The 23,205-nt window shown below is 33.8% G+C and overlaps 2 protein-coding genes across 6 annotated transcripts; both read right to left on the bottom strand.

Annotated features, from left to right (window-relative positions):
• Window positions 1-621: 621 nt before the first annotated feature.
• Window positions 622-10,113, bottom strand: LOC113705642 (protein root UVB sensitive 1, chloroplastic-like). 3 transcript variants are annotated; one of them, XR_003451945.2, is made up of 8 exons: window positions 9,225-10,113; window positions 8,115-8,390; window positions 7,403-7,459; window positions 7,029-7,227; window positions 3,730-3,845; window positions 2,725-2,901; window positions 2,206-2,398; window positions 1,416-1,552 (listed from the first exon to the last, which is right to left on the bottom strand). XR_003451945.2 is itself a non-coding variant. In XM_027227558.2 (7 exons), exons 1-7 carry the CDS (start codon window positions 10,041-10,043, stop codon window positions 1,262-1,264), a joined length of 1,935 nt encoding a protein of 644 aa, XP_027083359.1. In that variant the 5' UTR covers window positions 10,044-10,111; the 3' UTR covers window positions 622-1,261. The 3 variants fall into 3 exon arrangements, 2 of the variants coding, with proteins under 2 accessions (XP_027083359.1, XP_027083361.1); XM_027227558.2 differs by lacking the exon at window positions 2,206-2,398 and having other exon boundaries at window positions 622-1,552; window positions 9,225-10,111; XM_027227560.2 differs by lacking the exon at window positions 2,206-2,398 and having other exon boundaries at window positions 1,409-1,548.
• A 6,013-nt stretch (window positions 10,114-16,126) lies between these two features.
• LOC113706912 (uncharacterized) lies at window positions 16,127-22,280 on the bottom strand. Of its 3 annotated transcripts, XR_003452122.2 has the most exons (10): window positions 21,446-22,280; window positions 21,032-21,212; window positions 20,502-20,579; window positions 19,767-20,130; window positions 19,519-19,631; window positions 19,208-19,372; window positions 18,913-19,052; window positions 17,264-17,363; window positions 16,630-16,722; window positions 16,414-16,537 (listed from the first exon to the last, which is right to left on the bottom strand). XR_003452122.2 is itself a non-coding variant. In XM_027228972.2 (9 exons), the coding sequence occupies exons 1-9, from the start codon at window positions 21,547-21,549 to the stop codon at window positions 16,378-16,380; spliced, it is 1,398 nt and encodes a 465-aa protein (XP_027084773.1). In that variant the 5' UTR covers window positions 21,550-22,280; the 3' UTR covers window positions 16,127-16,377. The 3 variants fall into 3 exon arrangements, 2 of the variants coding, with proteins under 2 accessions (XP_027084773.1, XP_027084774.1); XM_027228972.2 differs by lacking the exon at window positions 17,264-17,363 and having other exon boundaries at window positions 16,127-16,537; XM_027228973.2 differs by lacking the exons at window positions 17,264-17,363; window positions 21,032-21,212 and having other exon boundaries at window positions 16,127-16,537; window positions 21,446-21,584.
• Between the last annotated feature and the right edge of the window lie 925 nt (window positions 22,281-23,205).

The following is a 23,205-nucleotide window of genomic DNA, read 5'->3' as shown; positions in this document are numbered from 1 at the left end:
ATGACATTACATATGAGCGATAAAATAAGAGGAAGAATTGCAGTCGAGAAAGTCAATACTAGCTCATAAATCATAAGCTTCAACTCTACCTTAAACAGCAGTATTACCATTAATTTTATATCTCTTTCCTCCTTTCCTTCCAAATGCATTTGTGACGATAACATTCTATAACCTACTCTATTATATTCTAAAGGGAGGGAGAACCTAACCGACAGAAACCACCGTCGAAGGAAGTCACTGAAAGTGGTTGATAGAAAGCAAGGTTTGGTCTCTTGACCTCCCACTTCCACCAAGATTTTACCAATAGCCCTAGTAGCTGTTGGCTAAAATCTTGAGTTGTTTCCTACCCTGTTATCTGTCTATTTTAAGTTTATATGGTACAGCTTATGGTGTTGTTGAGTAATAGATTTTTAAGATTATTGCAAGAGCATGTTTATGATTTGATACTTCCAAGTGAAGATTAATTGGAATAGACGACAATTAAGACAGGTGTGGGATTTTGAATCAATCCTTTGGTTCATTAGATTTTCTTTTCGATAATACGATCATTATAGGTTTTAGAACTTTGTTGTTCTTCAACCATACTTCATAGAAAATAAAAAGCAAAAAGATCACACAGACTTTTGCTCTGTGAACAAAGATTTAATCAGCCTAGTATTAGTGTGATGCATAAGTCTATCATAACAATCTAGTTTCTCTAATTTACAAAATAATCCTATGCATGTATATCCCCTCAGCCAGAATCTTTAGCCCCGCTCCCAACTTCCCATCTTTCAAAATGGTATTTACTGGTAACAACATAAGCTAAACCATGCAATTAGCACAAGACTCAAATTTCAGTTCTGAAAGGTAACCAAAACCAGATCCCCTCTTCAGAATCCATTTTCCGTAAAAAGATAGGAAGGAAACCTTTTCATAATCTGGACAGCTTCCATCAGCAACCATTTCAGAGAAAAATTGGAGATGCTAACCATTTCTTAGAAGTTTCATTCTCCGTGTGTCAGATTATTCACTCAGCCACTCGCATGCTCAAGCACAAGTGATCTGAGGATCCAATGTATCCTTCCACAGACGATGCCTCACCATCAAATCACAATTCTTCTCTCGTAGAGGAATATTATAAACTTTACCCGAAGAAATCAGCTCAGCAGGAACTATCGTGGTTGGTTACAACTGACTTCCACGGAAATATCTCTCTTGGTTCTTCGGAAATAGAGACAATGTGCAATTGCCAAAGAGCAACCGCATTACTCTCATTATATCAACCTTCAGAAGCCCGAAAGGCAGTTGCACTTCCTGGACGTATTCTGTTTGGCAAGGGCCTAGCTATAAGACCATCAGTAACCCATCCTGCTACTTCACTGTCACTTTTGACATGGTTATATTCCCATCGCACGTATTCTAGAGACATATGTAGTTTACCCTCTGGTTTGCAGTCATCAGATGCACAGCTTGACTTTATCCCCGCATTATTTTCTAACCAGTACAAATAACTAACTTGAAACATTGACTTCAGCATATCTTGTGGTGAACAGCTCTCTTTCAGTACTACCTGATCAAGGACCACATATAGAAGAGCATCAGGACAGAAAGTAGTAGTGAATTAGAACCATTTGACAGCAGCTAGCAAGCCTAAAGGGTCAACCAAGAAGCAAAGCATCAAGCAGTCTCCAAGCCAATTGTATACGTCTAGGCACTTTGTACAAGATTGAATATATTCTGAACAGCCAAAGAGCTTCTGACAATGTGCAGTATTGACACAAAACACAACTCTAGCACTGAATAAACATATAGACAGGACTCCAACTTTTACCACCTCATTCAAAATGATACAGTTCCTCGCAACATTAGCTGTGTGATGAACAAAGTCTCAAAGAATGTTGACAATGAAAATGAAGCAGTAAAAGATATCAAAAATTGAGCACATCCATCATTCAACTTTTGGCAGAATAAGCAAATTGAACCAGAAATTATGTAGACTAATGACTGAATAAAGGTAAACCGATCTCCCTTAAATTCAACATTACACAAAGATCTTCAATCCAACTTTTCAATACATGGAACCTCACCTCCTATTAAGCATTCTTTTGTCCTAGATTTTCAACAAAAGTGCCTGCATCTGACAGTCATAGAACCTCCCCTCTTATTCTTCCTAAGGAAAACTTTGGAATTACAAGAGATTTCAAAGTTCAGCAGCTTTCTTACAATGTTCTTTGAGGTTTATATTCTGTCTTATGAAACCGTCCCAGAGATATAAGTCCAAATTTAGAACATCAGGAAGCTGCCTTTGGTGATGTTATCCTCACCACCTTTAGTAATACCACTCCCTCTCCAACACTTGTCATGTAAAAGCCACCTCAATCAGTCAACACTAATAATTCTCCAGGCTGCTAATGACCTGTCAAATGGACAATTGTTTTCATACCTTTTCCATCATTAAATGTCATTAAACTCCCTTCATTAACAGCTAGACCAAGGAATTCCAAAATGAAAATAGAAACTGTTTCAGGGGATGGAAGTAACTACAACTAAAGTACTGTTTGAGAAATGTGGATTTATCTTATCACAGTCGCAGGTAGGTTCGAAAAATGTCATGTAGCACAAAAAACCAGAAAGTATAAAAGTCAAATATCTTTAGATTGAAGAATTAATGGAAGAAAGAGCAATAAAACAAGGACAACAAACTATACACCTAAGAAGAAAACTACACTGCATTTCGCTTACACAAAATCTTCCTTCATGTTCGGTCAGAATGTAGCCTTCGTCTTTGTATAAACCAAACAAAGCATGTGCGTCCTCTCTATTCCTAACAACATCAGAGAGCTTAGAACCCAGCTGCAAACGGTGCTCAATATGAGCAGCTGCTTCCTTCGCTTCGACGGACAGTATTTCCATTTGTACCTGTACAGAGTAGACAAGAATAAAACGAATTAAGATACGTAAATCCTGTATTTCCAGCCACAGCCAACATGATATATGGCAACATTAAAGAGATCAAATCTTGTCCAGAAGAAGAGTGAACATCAATGGTTGCACTGTCTGACATATCAATAAGATCCTAGAGTGGGTTCCAATTCAAATGTAGATCTATTTCAAATCATTTCTTTCATTTTAGACTATTGCAAAAGCAACATACAAGGGAAGACAGAAGTAGAAAATCTACAATGGTAAGACTGGAGTTGCTCCTCTACAACCAGGAGACCAGAATACCAAAACAAATGATCCTAGTAAACGATAACAAGTTTAGACCATAGATTTATACATTATGAAACTAACCAGTAAGGTAGCCACCTACTATTTGGGGCTAAAGCTTGTTCTTAGTGTCTTAGAAACAGCTTAGTGTACCCCTTTTCAATGTCAAAATTTGTTTTGCAGTGCTATGCTTTGCCTTTACTTCTGCTTTTAGCTTATGTTACGCTGAAACAAGATAATCAAGAAGCAGCCTTCAAGATTCTTCTCAAAACAGCATTTAGCTTCTCAAAACTTCTAATGCTTATATATGCTTTCACTTAAATCTGAAGAAAAGGAGACGAGGCCGCAATGTCACAATGCCAAACTAATACACATAATCAGTTTATCTAGTATCTCTTGCTGTGAATATTCTTGCAATCATTCATCCACTTTTACTTATAGCATTCATGATAAGGGACAGGAAAAGATAACCAATATGGAGATCTCATAAACCAAATATATACACCAATAGCATAAAAAAAATCAATTGCAACTTACTCTATCTGCTGGCTTTGTATTTAGAATTGGAACAGCAGGAAAAAGCGGCTCCTCATCGTTGACCTCTTTAACTGAAGGAACTAGACCACTGAGCAGATATTCACTGAAGACCAAACCTGTGGAGCAAAATCGGACAATAATGGAAACAAGTCAAAGAAATCCTTTAATTTGTAGGAAAATGAATACAATGATGTGATACTCATTTGAAAACAAAACCTATAAAAGAAAATAAAATTCTGAAATTAAGGTAATAAGTTGGAAGCCATGCAAAAAAAGGCTAGTATGTTTGGTTTTTTATGTGAAATGAAATTGGAATTGTGTACTAAAGAAACTCTCTTAATTACTGTGTAACACAATCCCAATTCCAGTCCAATTTGAACTCCCAAAAAGTACTGGAATACAAAGAATATAAATCAAGAATTCTACCCTTGCTTTCAAGAAAGGATTGTCTTGGATATTGCAACCTTTTTTTCTCTGTGTTAAATACTTATTTTGGTTAATCCACTTCCAATGCATGGATCACCTGATCTGGTCTGTCACTTTCTTCTTTTCAAAGCAACTCCACTTAAAGTGGTCAGGCCTAGGTGAGCAGGTGGAGAATCAAGGGGTCCGTTTGGATTCTTGTTTTTGGGCCTGTTTTTGAAAAACTGTTTTTCACAATCCAAATGCTACAGTAAATGTGTATTTCAAAAACAACTCCAAAAACACCAATATCCAAACAATATATCAAAAACAACTCCAAATACATATTTAATATGTTTATTTCAACTTATATATTTCAATTATGTATAGGATATATATATTATATTAATTTAAATATATTTATTTACACATATTATAAATATTTTACTTTATATAAAATATATTTTTATATATTTATATAAATATTATATATTATATAAATTATATATATTATAAATATGTTATTATACATTTATATAAATGTTATATATTATATATATTTAATATATACATAATATATATTATATATTGAACATTTATATAAATGTACATTTAAACATAATATATATATTTATGTATATTTATAATATACATTTATATTATGTATTATATATAATATAATTCATTTATACATTTATATTAATATACATAATATTAATAAATGTATACATTTATATTTATTACATTAATACATTTATACATAGTATTAATATATATTTATAATATATTAATTTATACATTTATATAATATTCATTTATAATTTATACACATTTATAATAATATACATTTATATATTTATAAATATATTTATATTATGTATTATATATAATATAATACAATTATAATACATTTATATATTTATTTATAAATATAATATATAATAAATAAATATAATACACTTATTTATTTATATATAATTTATAAATTTATTTATAAATATAATATACTTATTTATTTATACATAATACATAAATATATTTATTTATAAATATTTATAATTGTATTATAAATGCATAAATGTATATAAATATAAAAGCATAAAAATTATAAATTATAAATTATAATATACATTTATATAATATTCATTTATAATTTATACACATTTATAATAATATACATTTATACATTTACAAATATATTTATATTATGTATTATATATAATATAATACACTTATAATACATTTATTTATTTATTTATAAATATAATATATAATAAATAAATAAATATAATACTCTTATTTATTTATATATAATATATAAATTTATTTATAAATATAATACACTTACTTATTTAGAATAATATATAAATATGTTTATTCATAAATATATAAATATATTTATTTATAAATATTTATAATTGTATTATAAATGCATAAATGTATATAAATCTAATCCACATATAAATTATAAATTATAAATTATAATATACATTTATATAATATTCATTTATAATTTATATATTTATAGTAATATACATTTAAACATTTATAAATATATTTATATTATGTATTATATATAATATAATACATTTATATATAAATATATGAATATATTTATTTATAAAAGTACAAATATATTTATTTATAAAAGTACAAATATATTTATTTATAAATATTTAAATATATTTATTTATAAATATTAATAAATTTATTATAAATACATAAATGTATATAAATATAAAAATATAAAAATATAAAAATTATAATTTATACATTTATACATTTATATAATATTCATTTATAATTTATACATTTATAAATATATTTGTATTATGTATTATATATAATATAATACATTTATATATTTTTATATAAATTTATTTATTTATAAATATTTATAAATGTATAATTATATATTGTTATAAAAATATAAAAATTATAAATTATAAAAATACTCGAAAATATGTTTTAAAAATACATTTAAAAATAAACCATAAAACATCTATAGTAAAAGTTTTTTATATAATTTTTGAAAAATAACCCCAAAAACAACTAATCCAAACGGACTTGTATTTGAAAAACGAAATGCTACAGTGCTGTTTTTGAAAAACAACCCCAAAAACAGCTAATCCAAACGGACCCAAGAATTGTAAGTTTTCAAGAGGCTTTTTTTTTTTTAAATCTGCTGTAGATAAACATGGTGGATCATTTATAACCACGCCATTCTTGTGACAACTGTAATTTTACTTCATGTAGTATTTTATTTAGTGCAAGAGTTTCATTTTGGACATTCCATATGCTTCTTACCAATGCAATCATTTCATGGTGGGAAATATAAGTGTACAATACTGAAATCGACTACAAGCAGACTTTTATCATGCTATAAATAGGTATAACTCAACACTGCTACAATTCCCAAACCCACAGGATGACATGACACGTATAACTACAATTTCAATGTTAACCATGTTCCTATTTTAACCCTTCATTATTGTAACAAATCCTCCACAGTTAGGAATTATACTTCACAAACCATCTTAAATTATATCGGCGCAATAACTTACCAAATAAATATTTGTAGTAGTATCCAAATACTAGATAATAGATGGAGTGCAAATGTAAAGCGCAATTTAAACATCATCAAACTCTACACACACGGTCTTTCAAATGGATATAGAACAAATAATAACAGCCATGCAAAACCAATTAGTAAAGAGTAAAACTTATATATAGTGACAATATATACACCATCACCGTTGGATCCATGACACATCTACGAAAGTAGAAATTCAAAATTTGCATAGTTGTCATTCATCCACGGTTAACAGTGTATACATTGTCAGTGTAGGAAAAATTAATTCATTAGTAAATCTATCTCAATAGGGGCAGAAAAGTACTTGCACGGTATGGGTTGAAAGTCCTCAGTTGTATGGACTGATATGATTTCAGATTGCAGAACATGTGGACCCATGTTACGACACCAAAAGTAGCAAGAGCCAGAGGGGTAGAAGATTGAATGCAGTTAGCTACAGCTATGCCAAGCAGAATTCCAACAGATTTGCTCACCATTCCCTGAGCTTCTCCCTTTGCTATTACCTGCATCAATTATTCCATTAGAAGACTATTGCTCGTAGGATAACTAGCAAGCAGGTAGTCAACATATCATTGGAAATGAAATACTCAAAATCCATATGGTCCTAGAGAAGCTTCTTACTTCCCAAAACCTAAGCAAGCAAATTCTTGAATATAAGTCTTACCAAGAAAAGCTTACCTCAGCAAAATTTCTCTGAGCTGCAAAGCCAGCATAGAAACAGCTTCTTGTTGCAGCCTGTCAGTTCAAAGAGTTTCTTGTTTTAGCAAGCAACCATGTACCATATACGTTGCATTCAATAAGACATTTAAAAATAAGGCAGCACTTGTTGGATCCAACAGCTTCGAGTGGAATGCATATTCAAGCCTGAAGAAGTTTCCTACCCCATGCTCATTCTCATTTCATGGTTTGTCAATTTAAATCAAAAATAAAATTCTCATTATACTTTAGTGGTTGGTCAATTTCATGTTTGATAAAAATATTATCATACATCAGTTTGGCATAAAACATAAATGAATTTGATATGAACACCCACATGTACAGATAATAATGTTAAATGAATCACGACACACTATTCTCCAGCTTACAACAACTGGTTACATCTGTGGGCTTGCAGCAAAGTGAAGTGAGAAAAAGTCAGAGCATTTGAGGGCAAGTTAGAGGCATCCTGTTTTTTTCTTTCTAGTTAAAGTAGGAATCTACCTTAAGCCCCGGTGCAGACTATGTAGTCTAGGACTTAGTAATAATCAGCTTTCCTAAATCTAATTAATCATAACAAACACAGCAAAATGACAACAAAGTCGGAATGGCTGTTCCAGCCAGCATACTAAACGAGTAGAAAATGCTTACCAGGATAAAATATGCCGTTGGCTACAAGAATACTTGAGCTCACCTGGATAAGTGCAGCTGCAGATCTTCCTGCTCCAGCAACAGCACCAATGGGAACAAAAAAATGTGGAAATGCAGGAGTCAATATCTCCAATCCAAAAGCTGCATTTTCCAAGAGGTCTGCAAACAACCTCCAGCCCTTCGGATTGACATCAAAATGCCTCCCATAATTTGAAAATAATATCTTGCTGAGGTACCCAATTCCATCCTTGAGCACCCAATTCACAGCCGCTGCAGTTGGAATGGCTCCTTTACCCAATCCAACAGCATAAAGCAAGGCCTAGTATTTAAATTACACCATAAGCTTTAAAAGTCCAGGCAAAGGCTCAAAAAAACCCATTTTGAGGGATAAAGTATATGTCCGAATTGTCATCCATGTATGGCAGGCTTCACATAATTTGACAGTCACACACCGAATGAATATGCAATGACGTACAAAATTTATACATCTAACAGGAAAGTTAGCAAAGTTGGTTCCTCAAATCTACCATTAGTTCCTTAATTCTACTGTTAGTGTCAATTTAGCCTCTACTATTACAAAAGTGGCACGTAAAGCCTCGAGTTTTCATTCCTTTGATATATTTAAGTCAAAACTTGATTAACCCAGTATTCATGAACAATACTAATCAATGTGCTTAGAGGTATCTCTGTCATCTGTAGAAGGGAAGGAAATGTAGGTGCATAATTGCATACTCGTATTCCTCGTATAACCCAATAAAGCATGATGGACAGAAATCCAAAAAGTGGTTCAAAAACCCAAAAACATAAATGTCAGACTCTCACATGAAGGATCATTTTTCCACGCCTATAGTCTTTGCCAAAGAATGAACTTTTCGCCAATTCACAGATTATAGCACACTCAATGTGCACGTGCTCTCTCCAGCTATTACTGAATGCTCTATTAGCTTTTCGTCTAAGAGTCTAGTATTATCACAATTAAACTTTAGCATTCAATGTCCCACTTGTAACTACACCTAGTTTTGATTCTGTTATTATTCATTTAGCTTTAGAGAACTACCATATCCTAACAAATATTCCAATACAAATTGCAACGCTATAGCAGCAAAGACAAAACGAAAACAAGATCACGAAAATGCAAGAAAAAGAGCCTTACTTGAGTGGCCAGAACCCCACTTATTTGGGCAGCAACACCTTGAACTCCTCTCCAAAGTGAATACTCCAAATAATCACTTGTAACACTCTCTGGGAACCCTTCTGGCAACAGCAAATTCGTCAGCAAATCCTTGCACTGAACCCACAAATTTCCCATTGAAATCCTATCCTTTTCTTCAGATCCTTTCCCCCACCAGCATCTCCAAAATGACCAAATAGTTTTAGGAACAATAAACTCATCCTTTGCATAATCTGGCACCAACCCAATTTTCTTCCCACCCCTGATTTCAAAAACTACTAAATCTTCTCCTTCTTTTTCTTTCTCAGCTGTTTTTGCTTCTGCTAACGAGGCTAAAGAAAAGCAACAATTAATTGAAGCTGATGCAGATATCAAGAACAGAAACAATGTCCTTAAATTCAAGTTAGTAACAAAAATGTCATCTTGATTAGCTAAACTACGAGAAAAAAGGCAGAGGAATAATGGGTTTTTGTCAAAATTGAAAAAACTATTCCAATCATCATTATCTCCATTACCACCACGTCCCCCACCACTTCCGCCGCCTGAACTATTTTTGTTGTTGTTGTAGGAGGAAGAGAAGATTTTGGGCGGGGGAAAAGTGGGGTTTTGATGAGGTTTAGAGGGTTGGGGAGAGGGAGAGAAGAGGTGGAGAAAGAAGGGTTTAGTATGTGGTGGCTGAGAAGGGTTGAGAGAGGCAGAGAAGACAGGGATGGCTTTGGTGGTGGTGGTGGTGATGGTGACGGCGGTTGTGGTGGCGGACGGTGGTGGGGAGAGGCAGAAAGGGATGCAGGCGCAGCCCATTTCCACGAGGCGTACGTTGATCAACTGTACTCTAGCCGCGGGCGTTTTGAACTTGGAAAATGCCAAGCCAAACCTACAAATATAACTCCCTTAGTTTTAGGGTAAAATTATTTACACCCCTGAGTTTTTGAAAAGTGGCATATATACCCCTTGGAAGGGAAGGGCTGAGGAAATGTGAAAATTACTGAATTACCAACCGATTTCCAATTAAATTTGAAAAATTGAAATTGGTGAATCTAAATTCTGTTGGTCATATATACTCCCTTTGTCCCACAAAATTTATTATTTTTTTCACAAGGCGTGTTGATAGTAACCGCAGTTGTGGTAGCGGACGGTGGCGGGGAGAGGCAGAAGGGTTGCAGGCGCAGCCCATTTCCACGAGGTGTACGTTGGTAAAGTATACTATAGCCGTGGGCGTTTTGAACTTGGAAAATGCCCAAGCCAAACCTACAAATATAACTCCCTTAGCTTTAGGATCAAATTATTTACACCCCCAAGTTTTTGAAAAGTGGCATATATACATACCCCTTGGAAGGGGAGGGGTGACGAAATGTGAGAATTACTGAATTACCAACCGATTTCCAATTAAATTTGGAAATTTGAAATTGGTGAATCTAAATTTTGTTAGTCATATATACTCCCTCTGTCCCACAAAATTCATCGTTTTTTCGGGAAATCAACTTAATAAGAATAAAGTGAGGAATGGATTGAATGATTTTTGAGGAGAAAGTGTAAGTAGGAGGTTTCAGATTCGAGTCCTCCCATTCACACGATTAAGCACCCAAAAAAATGCTTAATAAGAATAGTGCCTAACATTGATAGACATATGTTTAATTATCCCTTCTACCCTCGTTTTCTAGTTTGATTTAACTTTGGATATTAACACTTAATAACACATATTGGATTGATCATTTCTTGCATATATAGAAAAACTCAAGACTTCTCCCACATTGATCCACATGTTAGAATGTGGGAGAGGGACTATTGTGCAAATCAACCCTTTGCTAGTAATGCCCTTAGGTATTTGACCCTAACCTAAACAATTCATTACTGTTAAAGGGTCTTTTGACTTTTAATTACATTCTTCTAGAGATAACATCTCCTCAAAACAGTAGGTCACTATTAAGGGTTGTTCTGACATTTTGGCTCCAACTCTTTTCCTTTGTTTCTCTTTGTGTTCGCTATCTTCCTCTCTTCTCTCATACGCAAAAAAAAGAGCAAGTCATGTGCTCTTACAAACAGTCGCTTGTGTCTTCTTCTTCCTTCAATGTCAAATCAAGGGAAACAAATCAAACCTCTTTCCTTTGATTTCTTCTTACACACAATTTGTTTACCCCCACATGACAATTGTACTTTGAATGAGTAAAATAGGGAACTTTTGGTTAGATTAGGTTTACTCCTTGGCTACACGATAGAAAGACAGATCGATGGTTGCTCTTTGAGAAGTGATTTTTTTTTTCTTTTATTCCCATAAGTAGGACAAAATAAAAGAGGGGCTATACATCTCCTCTCCCCACCCCTATTGCCTTCCTAGCCAAAAAATACGAAGAAAAACTCACACTTTCACATCATTTTTCAGTCATTTGATGAGTTTATTGTTGAGTTTTTCTAGCCTTTTCTCCCCCAAAATTAACCTGCTAGCATAAATGTTTGCCTTTGTTATTATTGATTGTTTCGTAGGTTTGAAAGAATCAAGAAAAATGCACAGCAAAATATCCCGTGAAATTGTCAATATCGGCCCGGACGGTCTTAGGTACCAATGGTTCTTTTTCAATTGATACGGGTTGCATATTTAACCATTCAAAGTTTCAAGCCCATTTTAAACCCACATGAGCCCAATTATGTTTCTGCGTAAAGTGAGCAAGGCTTTATGATATCTTAGAGAGTCAATTGGACTAGGCTAATCTTGGATCAACCCAAGCGCTTTAGATCAGCATGACCTTGATTAAGTTTGGAATGAACATGAAATTCTGATTAAGAAATCGACTAAGCTAACGTGGCATCCAATTTAGTTGTTACCGCATCACTTTCAGAAACTAAATTAAACAAATTAGCCTCTCAAATTAATGGTTTTCTTTAAATAGTAGTAGTAGGTTTTTAGAAAATTTTGTGAAAAATTCCCTAAACTTACTTTTAGTCATATTTTTTATCTTATATATATTACATTGTAGAAGTGCAATAAAATTATTTTCTAAATTATAGATTTTGCAATAATTTGGGGCCAAAAAAGGGATTTTTAACCTGTAGCATATTCAACTGTGTCATTTGTCAAAAAATAATTCCTTAAATATAAAATGTCCCCTTGTAATTAGAAGTGAATAGCAAGTCTCTCCCTGTATTCATGAAATACACAAAGTATCCCCTAAAGGCTAACAGTCACGCATTAATTTTAACTTTCTGTCTATGCAATCAACAAAATGACCATTCTGCCATCGAATATTTTAAGTCTTAGCATAGTCTTACTCCATCATAATTATTCTGAAAGCGGAAATAAAAGATGGCCCGAGTCATCCCAGCTGCCCCCTAAATAGCATTAGGGGAGGGACAGCAGTGGGTGTGAGTGCTCGACCCATGGTTAATGCGATTAATGGATAATTTATTAGACTTTGGTCTTGACGAGGAGTTACCGACAGATAATTCAATAGAATTTAATAAGAGAACGATAAAAATTCAATACTTTATATATGTGTGTGTATATATATATATATATATATTGTAAATATGTAAAATCCAGAAAGATAAAAGGGGAAATTCCAACAATCGTCCAATCTTAATTAGACTAAGTGAAGTTCTTATCATAAAATCCACATGCAAACTGTTCGTGATTGACGTCTCACGCCCTACCTAAAAGGACTTGCCTTTTGATCAATTAGGCTATGAAACACGAAGTAAAAATAAGCCTTAGGTAGCTTTAAGCAAATTAATAGAAAGCATAAACAAATAACAAAAATAAGCCTTAGGTAGTTTTATATATTGTTGAGGAATTAATACCTCTATAAAACTTGCATGTTCTCTTTAATTTGTGTTTAGTTCGTATATATATATATCTTGTAGGCTATTATTTGTCATGTTACATTGGCACAAAAACCACACGCACAATAGAAGTAATTCTAAGTAATATAAAATATGTGGAAAGAGGAGAAGAATAATCACGCAAACAAACACTTAAAATTTATTAGCTTAAAACTCAATAATAATAATATTAAGTCGTAGCTTTTGGCTTACGGCAACTCACAACTTTGAAATTAAAGGCTTTCCCTCTATCTCATAACTCGATTCAACTCAACTCTTCAAGTCATAATCTATTACTCTAATAGTATTTATAGATTGTTAAATTTCCTAAATAAATACAATTGTAAACCAAAAATTGACTTGAGATTTTTCAAACTAATATAGAAAACAAACAGGACAACAAAACAAGAAATTAAAACAATTAGGAAATAAACAAATAAAATGGCTTAGTTTAAATTCCATCATGTACAGCTCCTTATTGAAAAATATGGAATAGTTGTTTGAATTTTCTTTTGAAAGACTGTTAAATTTACCTTTCATAAAATGTTGAATTTCTTTATGACTCTACCCACATTTAAAATTCTACTTAGTGTATTGATTTAACATAATGTGTATTGATTTTAGTTTGATAAAAGCTAATTATGTTTTGTTGAATTATTTAGATTAGCACATAGAAGGTACGCGATGGATAATCTGAACATGAAATAAGAGAATACGGCAATGAAATTTAAAAACAGCAGGTTTACTCGACCGAGTCCGGTAAAAGATTTAACAATGCGGGTTAGGGTTTAAAAAGAAAGATTTTTTTAGGATATCTGATTAGCTACCATCTGTACACTAGATCTGGATTCGAATTTAGTTCTAGATACCCACTAATTTCATTTTTATTACTAAAAATAAATTTATATCATACCTCTTGCCCCTGCATGCATTCATTCCTTAAATTTATCTACACGTTATATATGTACACAAAAATATCAAAAATTCGTTTTTTTATACTATCTATTAAAATCTTTAGTCCTATGCGTGCCCTTGAATCATAATAGTATGGTCCACATCTAGTCTATTCATTAAATTGCTTAAATTAATTTAAAATCACGATTAACTAAAGTTCTTCACATTTCCCTGCAAAGTCTTCCAATAGTTTTTTTTTTTTCAATCTGATGTGGGGTAAGTCTGATTTTGAAAAAACACCACCATTATGAGAATGCACACACAATAGAACAATTACAATTACGTCAATCCATTGAAATATGATAATGTAACAAGGGAATATTTGCAATAGGAAATGAATCCTAATTTTAGAATGACTGATCCTTCTAATCCAGTTCATATAATGTGTTTTAGGAGCCACATGAAATGTATCTCAATACCTTAGTTGTCTGATGTAATTGACTTGAACGTAAACCTCAAATGCAGCTGTTGATAACTTTTTGTGACGTGGGGAGAAGAAAATGGGTACAAAGATTTGCTCGAGAAAGTAATGAAAATGCCTTTCTCATGAAGAAAAGCTGGTGAATTGCCTGTATAAACTACCCAGTAAAGCAATATTTGAGAGAGACAAGCATGTTGCTGCATTAGTGGATTAACGTTGCTTTCACCTGCTACTATTATGGTGCTTAATATAAAGGATAGGATACTTGTGACAGAACATCACTTCTACGTGACCTAATTAGCACCTAAATGTTATCCACTTGTTTGCATCATCTTGCAAGCCAGCAAGTGGATAATGACATCAAGTGAAATTGACAGGCGACATGATTGATAAGGCCGTATAGGGGTACCCTATCATTGGTAAACCTGATGGTGGAGTGTAATCAGAAAAACCTAATTCGTGTTTTCAGAGGAATAAGTAAGATGTTCATGGAGAACAAACGTGGGTTTTAAGATTCTGCTTGAGCTGTAAATGGAGGTTCAAATCTCATCTACAGAAAAAAAAAATTCAAGAATTGTGCCATAGCACTCCCTTAATCTAGTGAGGCCTGTGCATTTATTAGTCTCTAATACAAAATCTCTTTAGGCTCTCCATTCCCAGTAGTTTAGAATAGATAGATTATACAATAGTTATCGTCTCTAAAAAAAAAAAAAAAAGTAAAATGTTCATATGGTAGTCTAGAAATCTGATTCACTTTAGCAATGAAAGGAAATGCCCGGGTGTAGCTCTTGTAGTAGCTAGACAGAATGGTTGGCAGAATATAGTCATACAATCAGATTGATTGCAAGGTGGTGATTGAGAAGATCAAATTGGAAAATATGGATGATCCTTTGGCCAATGCTGCATTATTTGACATACTGAGCCTTAGCAGTGACTTGTGTAATTGTTCCTTCTCCTTCATCAAAAGGGAAGGAATTTTTGTGGCGCATCACTCGGCAAAATTTGCCTTAAACTTTAGTTGCTGATATTGCTCGGAGACAATCTTTTCCAAGTTGGCTGAATAGATTAGCCAAAAATGAAGGAACTGCAGTTGCTCCAATGATGTAGATGTGTTGTTATTAATGACAGTTCTGCCATCGTTCATATGGGATGCACCAGTCAGCTGAGAATGAGAACTTAAAAGGTCAATAGTAAGGCTGAAACATGATTAACCAGTTGACGGGCATCTGGACTGTGCAGCAGAAACAAGAGCTTGAACGATATCACAAGCTATAAATACTGTTCTAGTTTGGCAATTGGCATTACCACTGAAGATTTGTTCAACAGCTACCAGCCTACCACCTCCAGCATTTAATTCACCTTTGTCAAAACACTCAGCAGGTTTGGATAGGGATTGATAGCGTAAATTACAACATTCTTGTATCATTCAAGGGTCCAGAGACAGGTCAAATTTGCTCCACTATTTTTGTCAAATTGACATTGCAGTGTACTTTCTATCTGGTGGAGTACGTGTAAAATGTCGAAGAAACAGATGCTACTTTCAGGACATAATGGCCAGGACGAAACCAACATCCCACCAAGGACTAAAAGTGAGTACAGAAGGCTCTCAGCATCCCCCAACTTCTCAATTGGTTAATAACATATACAATATACTTGCATGGCTGGTATGGCTATATATGGACACAACAGAAATATCTTTCCTGAGAGAATTGTCAATAGATAACTCCGGACCATTTCTCAAAGTGCTTCCCAAAGTTTCTACAAGTTATTTATATCATACATATACATCGATCTAATCGTTCCAATTGCTAAAGCCATGCAACTGAAACATGGTTCACAGGTATATCTACTGCTGGAGTAAAATATATTACAGCTAAATCGAACACACTCCGTTCTATTAAGAACTGTATTTCGTATGATTCAGGAAAAGGACATCCCCGGAACAAGTCAAGAAATTGACAACCGACCTTTATGCCCCAAGGATTTCCATGATGATTCAAGCTGCAGTAAATGTAATTTTTCAACAAATGGTTCTAAAACTTCTGACTCTTCTTCTGGGGCAAAGACCATACAAATGCTAAGCTCCCGAACTGCCTCCTCATATTCCCTAGTATACAACAGATCATAAGATAATAGTTAGTGTAATCATGCCAAGGCAACAAATAGCTAAAATCAGAAGTCCAGATTAACTTGTCTTACCTACTATAGTACAACATCATGCCATAGTCTCTCCTCAATGCCCAATTGTGGGGCTGCAATATTAGCAATCTTTGCGAAGCCATGATAGCCAGCCTAAAAGGTTTTCAAGGCGCCATGTTATTATCATATGCACCGTAATTATAACATACAACCTAAGAGCAAAGTCAGGTTCTTCCTCCAAATGTCAATTTTAGTAGCAATACCAATCATTGACAGATTAAACATATGCTATGCATTCGTAGAGCAAGAATCTAGATCAACAAACATGCTACAAATAGAAATCAGCAGGACAACTATGTTTAACAGATACTAAAAGTAGATTGCTGTGGTTAAGCAGTTCCGAGAACACGGAATAGGAAACAAAAGGAATTGCATTTATCACAAGAGTCAAATGTTACATGCATTTGATTTGCAATTTCTTTTCCTTCTTGGATTTTGTCTAGAGGATTTGCATGTAGCACTTGACTATTGCCATAAATGTACACAAAAACCAAGGAGGAAAAAAATCTCAAGTCAAATATGAAGCCTGCATGAAGTGAAAAATTGATTGAATAGCCAACTGAAAAGTAAACATATAAAAGCACATCAAAAGCATAGTTTTATTGAATAATTCAGGTCAAGATTAGACTCTAACCAAAAGATCTTAATGCATCCACTGCTTAGATATGCAGAATGTCATAAAGGCCTCTCCCCATTTGTTTTTGCAGAAGTTGCAGGAGCTCAGCTAGCTACAACTGGAATACAGATTTCAGCCCTAATTGTGCAAGGCATGATATTCCTAATGCTATATCTGTCATGATCTTACAGAAACAAAAACTACAGACACATTCAGATATATTGAAGAGATAACGATACTAGCTGCTAAAACAACACAAGTGACATCAATAATTTCAATAATAAATTAGATGTGGGGCCAATGATTAGGTAGAATTACCTCTTTTCCCAATAAAATTCCTGTTATTCAAATACGTATTAAAAATCTCATATTGCCCAATAAACTCCTACAAGCTCACTTTTATGCCACTCTGTTATTTCAGCTGAAAATTGTCAAATGGCAAGCACATGATAGGTTTCAGGGACGTATCTGCTTACCCATGCAAAGTTAATTAAGAAAAAGGGAAAAGAAAAACTCAAATCACCAGAGATTTTTGTTAACCTATCACTCCGCCAATATCATGAAGTCTAGTCAACAAATCCCTAAACACCATCATGATTTGTTGAGCCTCTACTTCCCTCTTGCCTTAATACCCTATAACGTCCCTTCTTGTCCAGTTGTTTAGGTGATGAATGTGGGATGGTAGGAAGGTGGCTGCTGAGAAGTATGCAACTACTGATGAACTGCTAGATCTCTAAATATGGCAAAGAAAAGAAGAAAGCAGGTTTTTTGGGTTGTCAATGAGTGGACAAAGATACATGTGAAAGACCCACAATATGACTAGCTGTGTCCAACATGGACCTTAACTGTGAAGTTTACACTTTTTAAGGGTTCAGTTAATCTATCTTACCCTCAAGAATGCAACAGTTACGCAGCTCCCTGAATATAAAGGTTGCTAAAAGTTAGTAAAATAGTCCTCTAATTAATTAAATTAGTCTAGAAAAATACCAAAAAACCATATAAAACAGCACAACAGTCTTGATACTACCTTCTTCCTATATGGGCAAGTGAATAAAAATGACTCATATCAAACAGACCTTCATCGAAGATCGTCAGTGTCTAGAAAGATGCCAACATTCCTACCTAAGGAAAAAAGGAAGCCCTTAATACCACAAGCAATTTTCTTGATAAAAAAAGGTTCTTATTCTATTATTCATGGTCGAAGTTGTCAGGCAGCTTCCAGAAGTAAGGAAATGAAATGAGAGCAGCAAGAGATGGATTGAAGCAATTCAATAGCAATATACAAGACTCAACAAACATTGGCTGCCATTTATGTCATAAACTATGCTAGAATACCAAATTGAAGTGAAGAAGCCAGAAGATCCATTCAAAAAATTTATTTTCCAAAAGCAGAATGATGCACTTAAAGTTGGTTATCATAAGATACACAAAATGGTTTATTGCATGCTTGAAGGAATCTTTCTACCACAAGTTCAGGAATCCACCTCAAACTGTTAGGACACATCTCACAATTACTCTTGATGGAAAACATGTTAGCACTGAAAATCCAAAGCCTCACCTTATCATACTAATTGTGTAAAATTACTGTAGTGAACCATTATGGACTTGCACAACAATGCCCCAGCAACATGACATAGTGTCGCAAGGAATGGAGTATAAGACAGTACCTCAGATCTTGTGGACGCAACAAAGGACGATTTGAACTATCAATATTGTTAAATTTCTCATCAGGATTGTCAGCAGGCCTAAGTGGAGAAGTCAGCATCAATCCATGATTTGTTCTTGAAGCTCGTTTCCAGTAAAGCCTCTGAAATATATTTCAGCCTTTGTTACTCATTACATTATTGGGAGTCAGGAGAAGAAAGTAATAAATTTTAGGAATCTCAGAATGGAGATATGAAAATTTTACACAAGCTAGCTCATTCTATGTAACATAAACCTACAGGTGGGGATAAAGCTTACAATCAAATTGGCCAAAGCAATCCCAATTATATCTCGGTTAGTTGCAATTTCAAGCCCTGAAAGGGAGTTGCTGTTTATGTCTGAGGCCTTTGACCTTGGGTCATTAACGCACTTTCCATTAACAACCCCAAACAAGCTGTGTCCAGAGGTTACTCTGAATAGCTCCTACAAAATGGGCAAGGGTTGATGTAACAAAGTCTGATGGGTTTGAAGAATACATGGCTAACTTACCAATGCATTATGGAATCATTAAAAGAATACATGACATTCCAAACTTGCCCAGTAAAACTAGAGTTTCAAAACCAACATACCTCAGGGTTCCCAGTTGGAGGCCATATCAAAAATTCTTCCCCAACTCGAGATCCCACAATGGTCAGTTTAAGTCTACGACAAACCTCAATGTAAATGACGCTAAGCAAAATTGCTGTCAAAAAAGGTAATTACAGTATCAGTCAAATAGGTGTTTGAGGAAAAGGAGAAAAGAAAGAGGATTCATGTGCTTCAGATTCCAAAAATCCAACAAAAATGTTATAACATAGCAGTGTAAAGGTATACATACCACTACAGCATCCAGAACTTAATACTGTGTGCAAGTATGCACACTTTGAATCTATCAGTACAGGTGACCTCTTGAAGCCCCTTGACTTGAATAGTACTGTGTTTACAGCCTCCAAAACTTCAACCAAATGACATCCAATTTCTCTTTCAACTAGTTCTGCCTCCACTTCCTTTGCAATAGCATCCAACTCAGCTAGCCACTGACTTATGCTCTTTCCAGCAAGAGGCAAAGCCTCCACGCAATCCCAATCTTCCACATCATGCAGTGGTAAAGTTTCTCTCCTTTCCTTTTGGAGGGACTGTGCATCCATCTCCCGGTTGAATGACATAAAAGCCTCATCTTCAGCAGCGACATAAAGCAAAGCCTACTTGAATCAATTAAGTGAGACAATAAATGTAAGAGTCATTGCTACACACAAAAAATAGAAATTACAAGACAAAAATGAAACACTAGCATCTATACTCCATATATAAAAGTGAGGAATACATGATGGAGTAGACCTCTGCTAAACTATATTAGTATTTACACTACTCACAAACGTAACAACTGGCCACTGGATAGGGGCACCTAACCAGGAATTGAATACACCAAAACTTCAAAATGCAAAAATAAAAGTTAGTCCTCCACTTGCTTGCAACAGATCAAAAGGTTTAGCGAAGATGCAAAATTGAAATATAGTCCACTAAACCTAAATAACAAACAAAAAGATAAATGCGGGGGGAGATTGTAAAGTACCTTTGCAAGGGAGATATCTTTGTCCTTGGACTGGAAAGATATCTCCTGGGTAAACTTTTCCCTAGCAGTCTTAAGCACCTGGTATGAGGTAATAGCATCAAATGGTCAATCAAATATCTAAAGCTCAAAAGATCCCAAATTTCAATCTTTTAGAGAAAAACTTAAATGGAATAATCAAATTACAATAACCCACATATCAAAATTAACCTTTTTACCCAAAATCGATATGATATAAATTGCAGATGCTAATAAATGCAAAATCCAAATGAAACATCATAGATTTCACGAAGTGATGGTCTAAACCAAGGCTCAAAAACATAAGGAGCAAGATTCTTGAATAAAACCAAGACGTTATCATGAAAGATTAATCCAACCTCCTGATATGATATAAATTGCAGATGCTAATAAATGCAAAATCCAAATGAAACATCATAGATTTCACGAAGTGATGGTCTAAACCAAGGCTCAAAAACATAAGGAGCAAGATTCTTGAATAAAACCAAGACGTTATCATGAAAGATTAATCCAACCTCCTGATAGAAATTAGCTCTAGACGAGTTTTGATTATCTGCCAAAGCAGAAGAAGCCAGAGGTGAAATGCTCAACCTCCTCTTCTTGGGTGCCTTTGCAGTTGTTGTAGCAGTCAATTGATTCCTCTTCCCTTTTTCATTTCCAATCCAACATGCACCACCACGACCATCAAAATCACACCTGATGATCGTAAAGAAAAAAAGGCCTATTGGGGATTGCCTAGTAACAGTAGCATTACTAGCATAAACGCTTCTTCTACCCACTAACAACAACTTTACATAAACAATCACAACAACATAGAAAACTGCAGTAATATCCATCAAACCCCTTATCCACACCAATAACAAATTAATCACTTTTCATCAAAATTAAACAAATCCCATTTCATTTCTTGAACTAAAAACATCATTTACCTGCTAAAAATCCCCAAAGAAGCCATAGCTGTTGAAGATGCATTGACAGCAGTAGCCTTCATCATCTGTTGATTAGCCAACCCAGGCAATGACACACACATCATTTTTCTTGCTTCCTTGAAACAAAATCCCAATAAAGTTCAAAACTTTTCAGGAAGAGAGAGAGAGAGAGAGAGGGAAAACAAGTGAAAAAAAAGGGAAGAAAAGGAGTTTATCAAAATGTGCTCTCTTTTAGACAAATAAAGTAGAAGAGCTGCTGGAATTGAAAAAAGGAGAAGAGGGCTTAATGGAGGGATTAAAAGAAGCCATTTTGGTAACTGAAATTGAACTGCCAGTAGACAAGATAGCAGCTGATGACGGTGAACTTAAGTATCTGGAAAAGCAAGTAGTACTAGATTTATAGTGGAGGTTGACAATACTGCTACGGCTAGTACTTGTCCTCCCCCAAGAATTCCCAAGATCCATAGCACTGGAACAAAACTTAATTCAAACACAGCCAAAATAATACTCAAATATATACCACCACCCTTTACTCCCTCAACAAATTACCATAAAAACAAAAGAAGAAGAGGGAGTCGTGGGTTGATATTAATTGGTAAATATTGAGCATTTACTCAATGCGTGAAACCAGCTAGTTGGGATTATACTGATGGGTTCCTTCTGCTTTCCTTTTATGGTGGCTCTCAATAATATTGATGCATATGATGATGATGATGATGATGATGATGATGTGGCTGGTTTCGAAGGAAGGTGACAAAATAAAGGGAACGAGAGCGGCAATGTGACATTAGCCATCAAAAAGATGGCTGTCTATGCATCCAAGATCTTTGTCAATATTGGTGCAATGGCCAACTGATGCATTAAATAGATGGAAGGGACTGGAGGAGGGACTTGGCAGGTCAAACAAATTATAAAGGATAAGGGGTAATTTCAGAAACTTCCCCTTAGGTTTCTGATAATTTTGCTGAGCTTTCTAGAGGTTTGAAAAATTATACATATCTTTCTTATTATTTAAAATAATAATTTTATCCTTAAATAGTTTAATGAAATTCTCTTATTTGATATAATTATACTTAGAATGAGTTTTAAAATTATTTTTTCATTCTTTTTCCTTCTTATTCCTTTATTAAAATTTTTTGCCAATAAAACTGTAAAATTACCACTATTGTCTCTAGATTTCTAATATAATCAAATGTCAAATTAGTGATTTTTTTGACGAATTAATTTTATATGTAATCCAATGTTTTTGTTGATTTTTTTTCTATTTTTTGGTATTAAAATTAACAATAAATGAAAAAGAAATAGCCCAAAACTACTACTAAATTATGATAATTCTACTACTCCAAAAAATTATAAATTCTAAATGAATTATTTCAATATTTTTTTTCTATCTTATGAATCTAAATCCATAATAAAATACTATAAAAAAATATCATATTATAGTAATAATATTATTATTATTATAGTTGTTTATCAAATAGTAGATGTGGACATGAAAAATTTGGCACCTTTTTCTTATTATTATAGTAAATAATCTTATAATTGTTTAGGGAAATAAATTAAAACTTATTCCACAAGGACATTTTCGGGTATTCATTTAAAAAATTGTCCAAGTCAATATTAGTTTAAGGTTTTATTACTTAAACTATCAAATCAAGAGAGGTAAGTGTAATTTTTTAAACCTTAGGGAAGCTCAGTGAAATTTTCAGAAATTTTAGAAGAGGTTTCTAAAATTATCCCAAAGGATAATGACATTTTAT

This window comes from Coffea arabica, chromosome 8c (assembly GCF_036785885.1).
Source record: "Coffea arabica cultivar ET-39 chromosome 8c, Coffea Arabica ET-39 HiFi, whole genome shotgun sequence".
Classification (NCBI taxonomy): Eukaryota; Viridiplantae; Streptophyta; class Magnoliopsida; order Gentianales; family Rubiaceae; genus Coffea; species Coffea arabica.
Note: the sequence above shows the minus strand (reverse complement) of the source record. Positions and strands in the feature narration are given on the sequence as shown.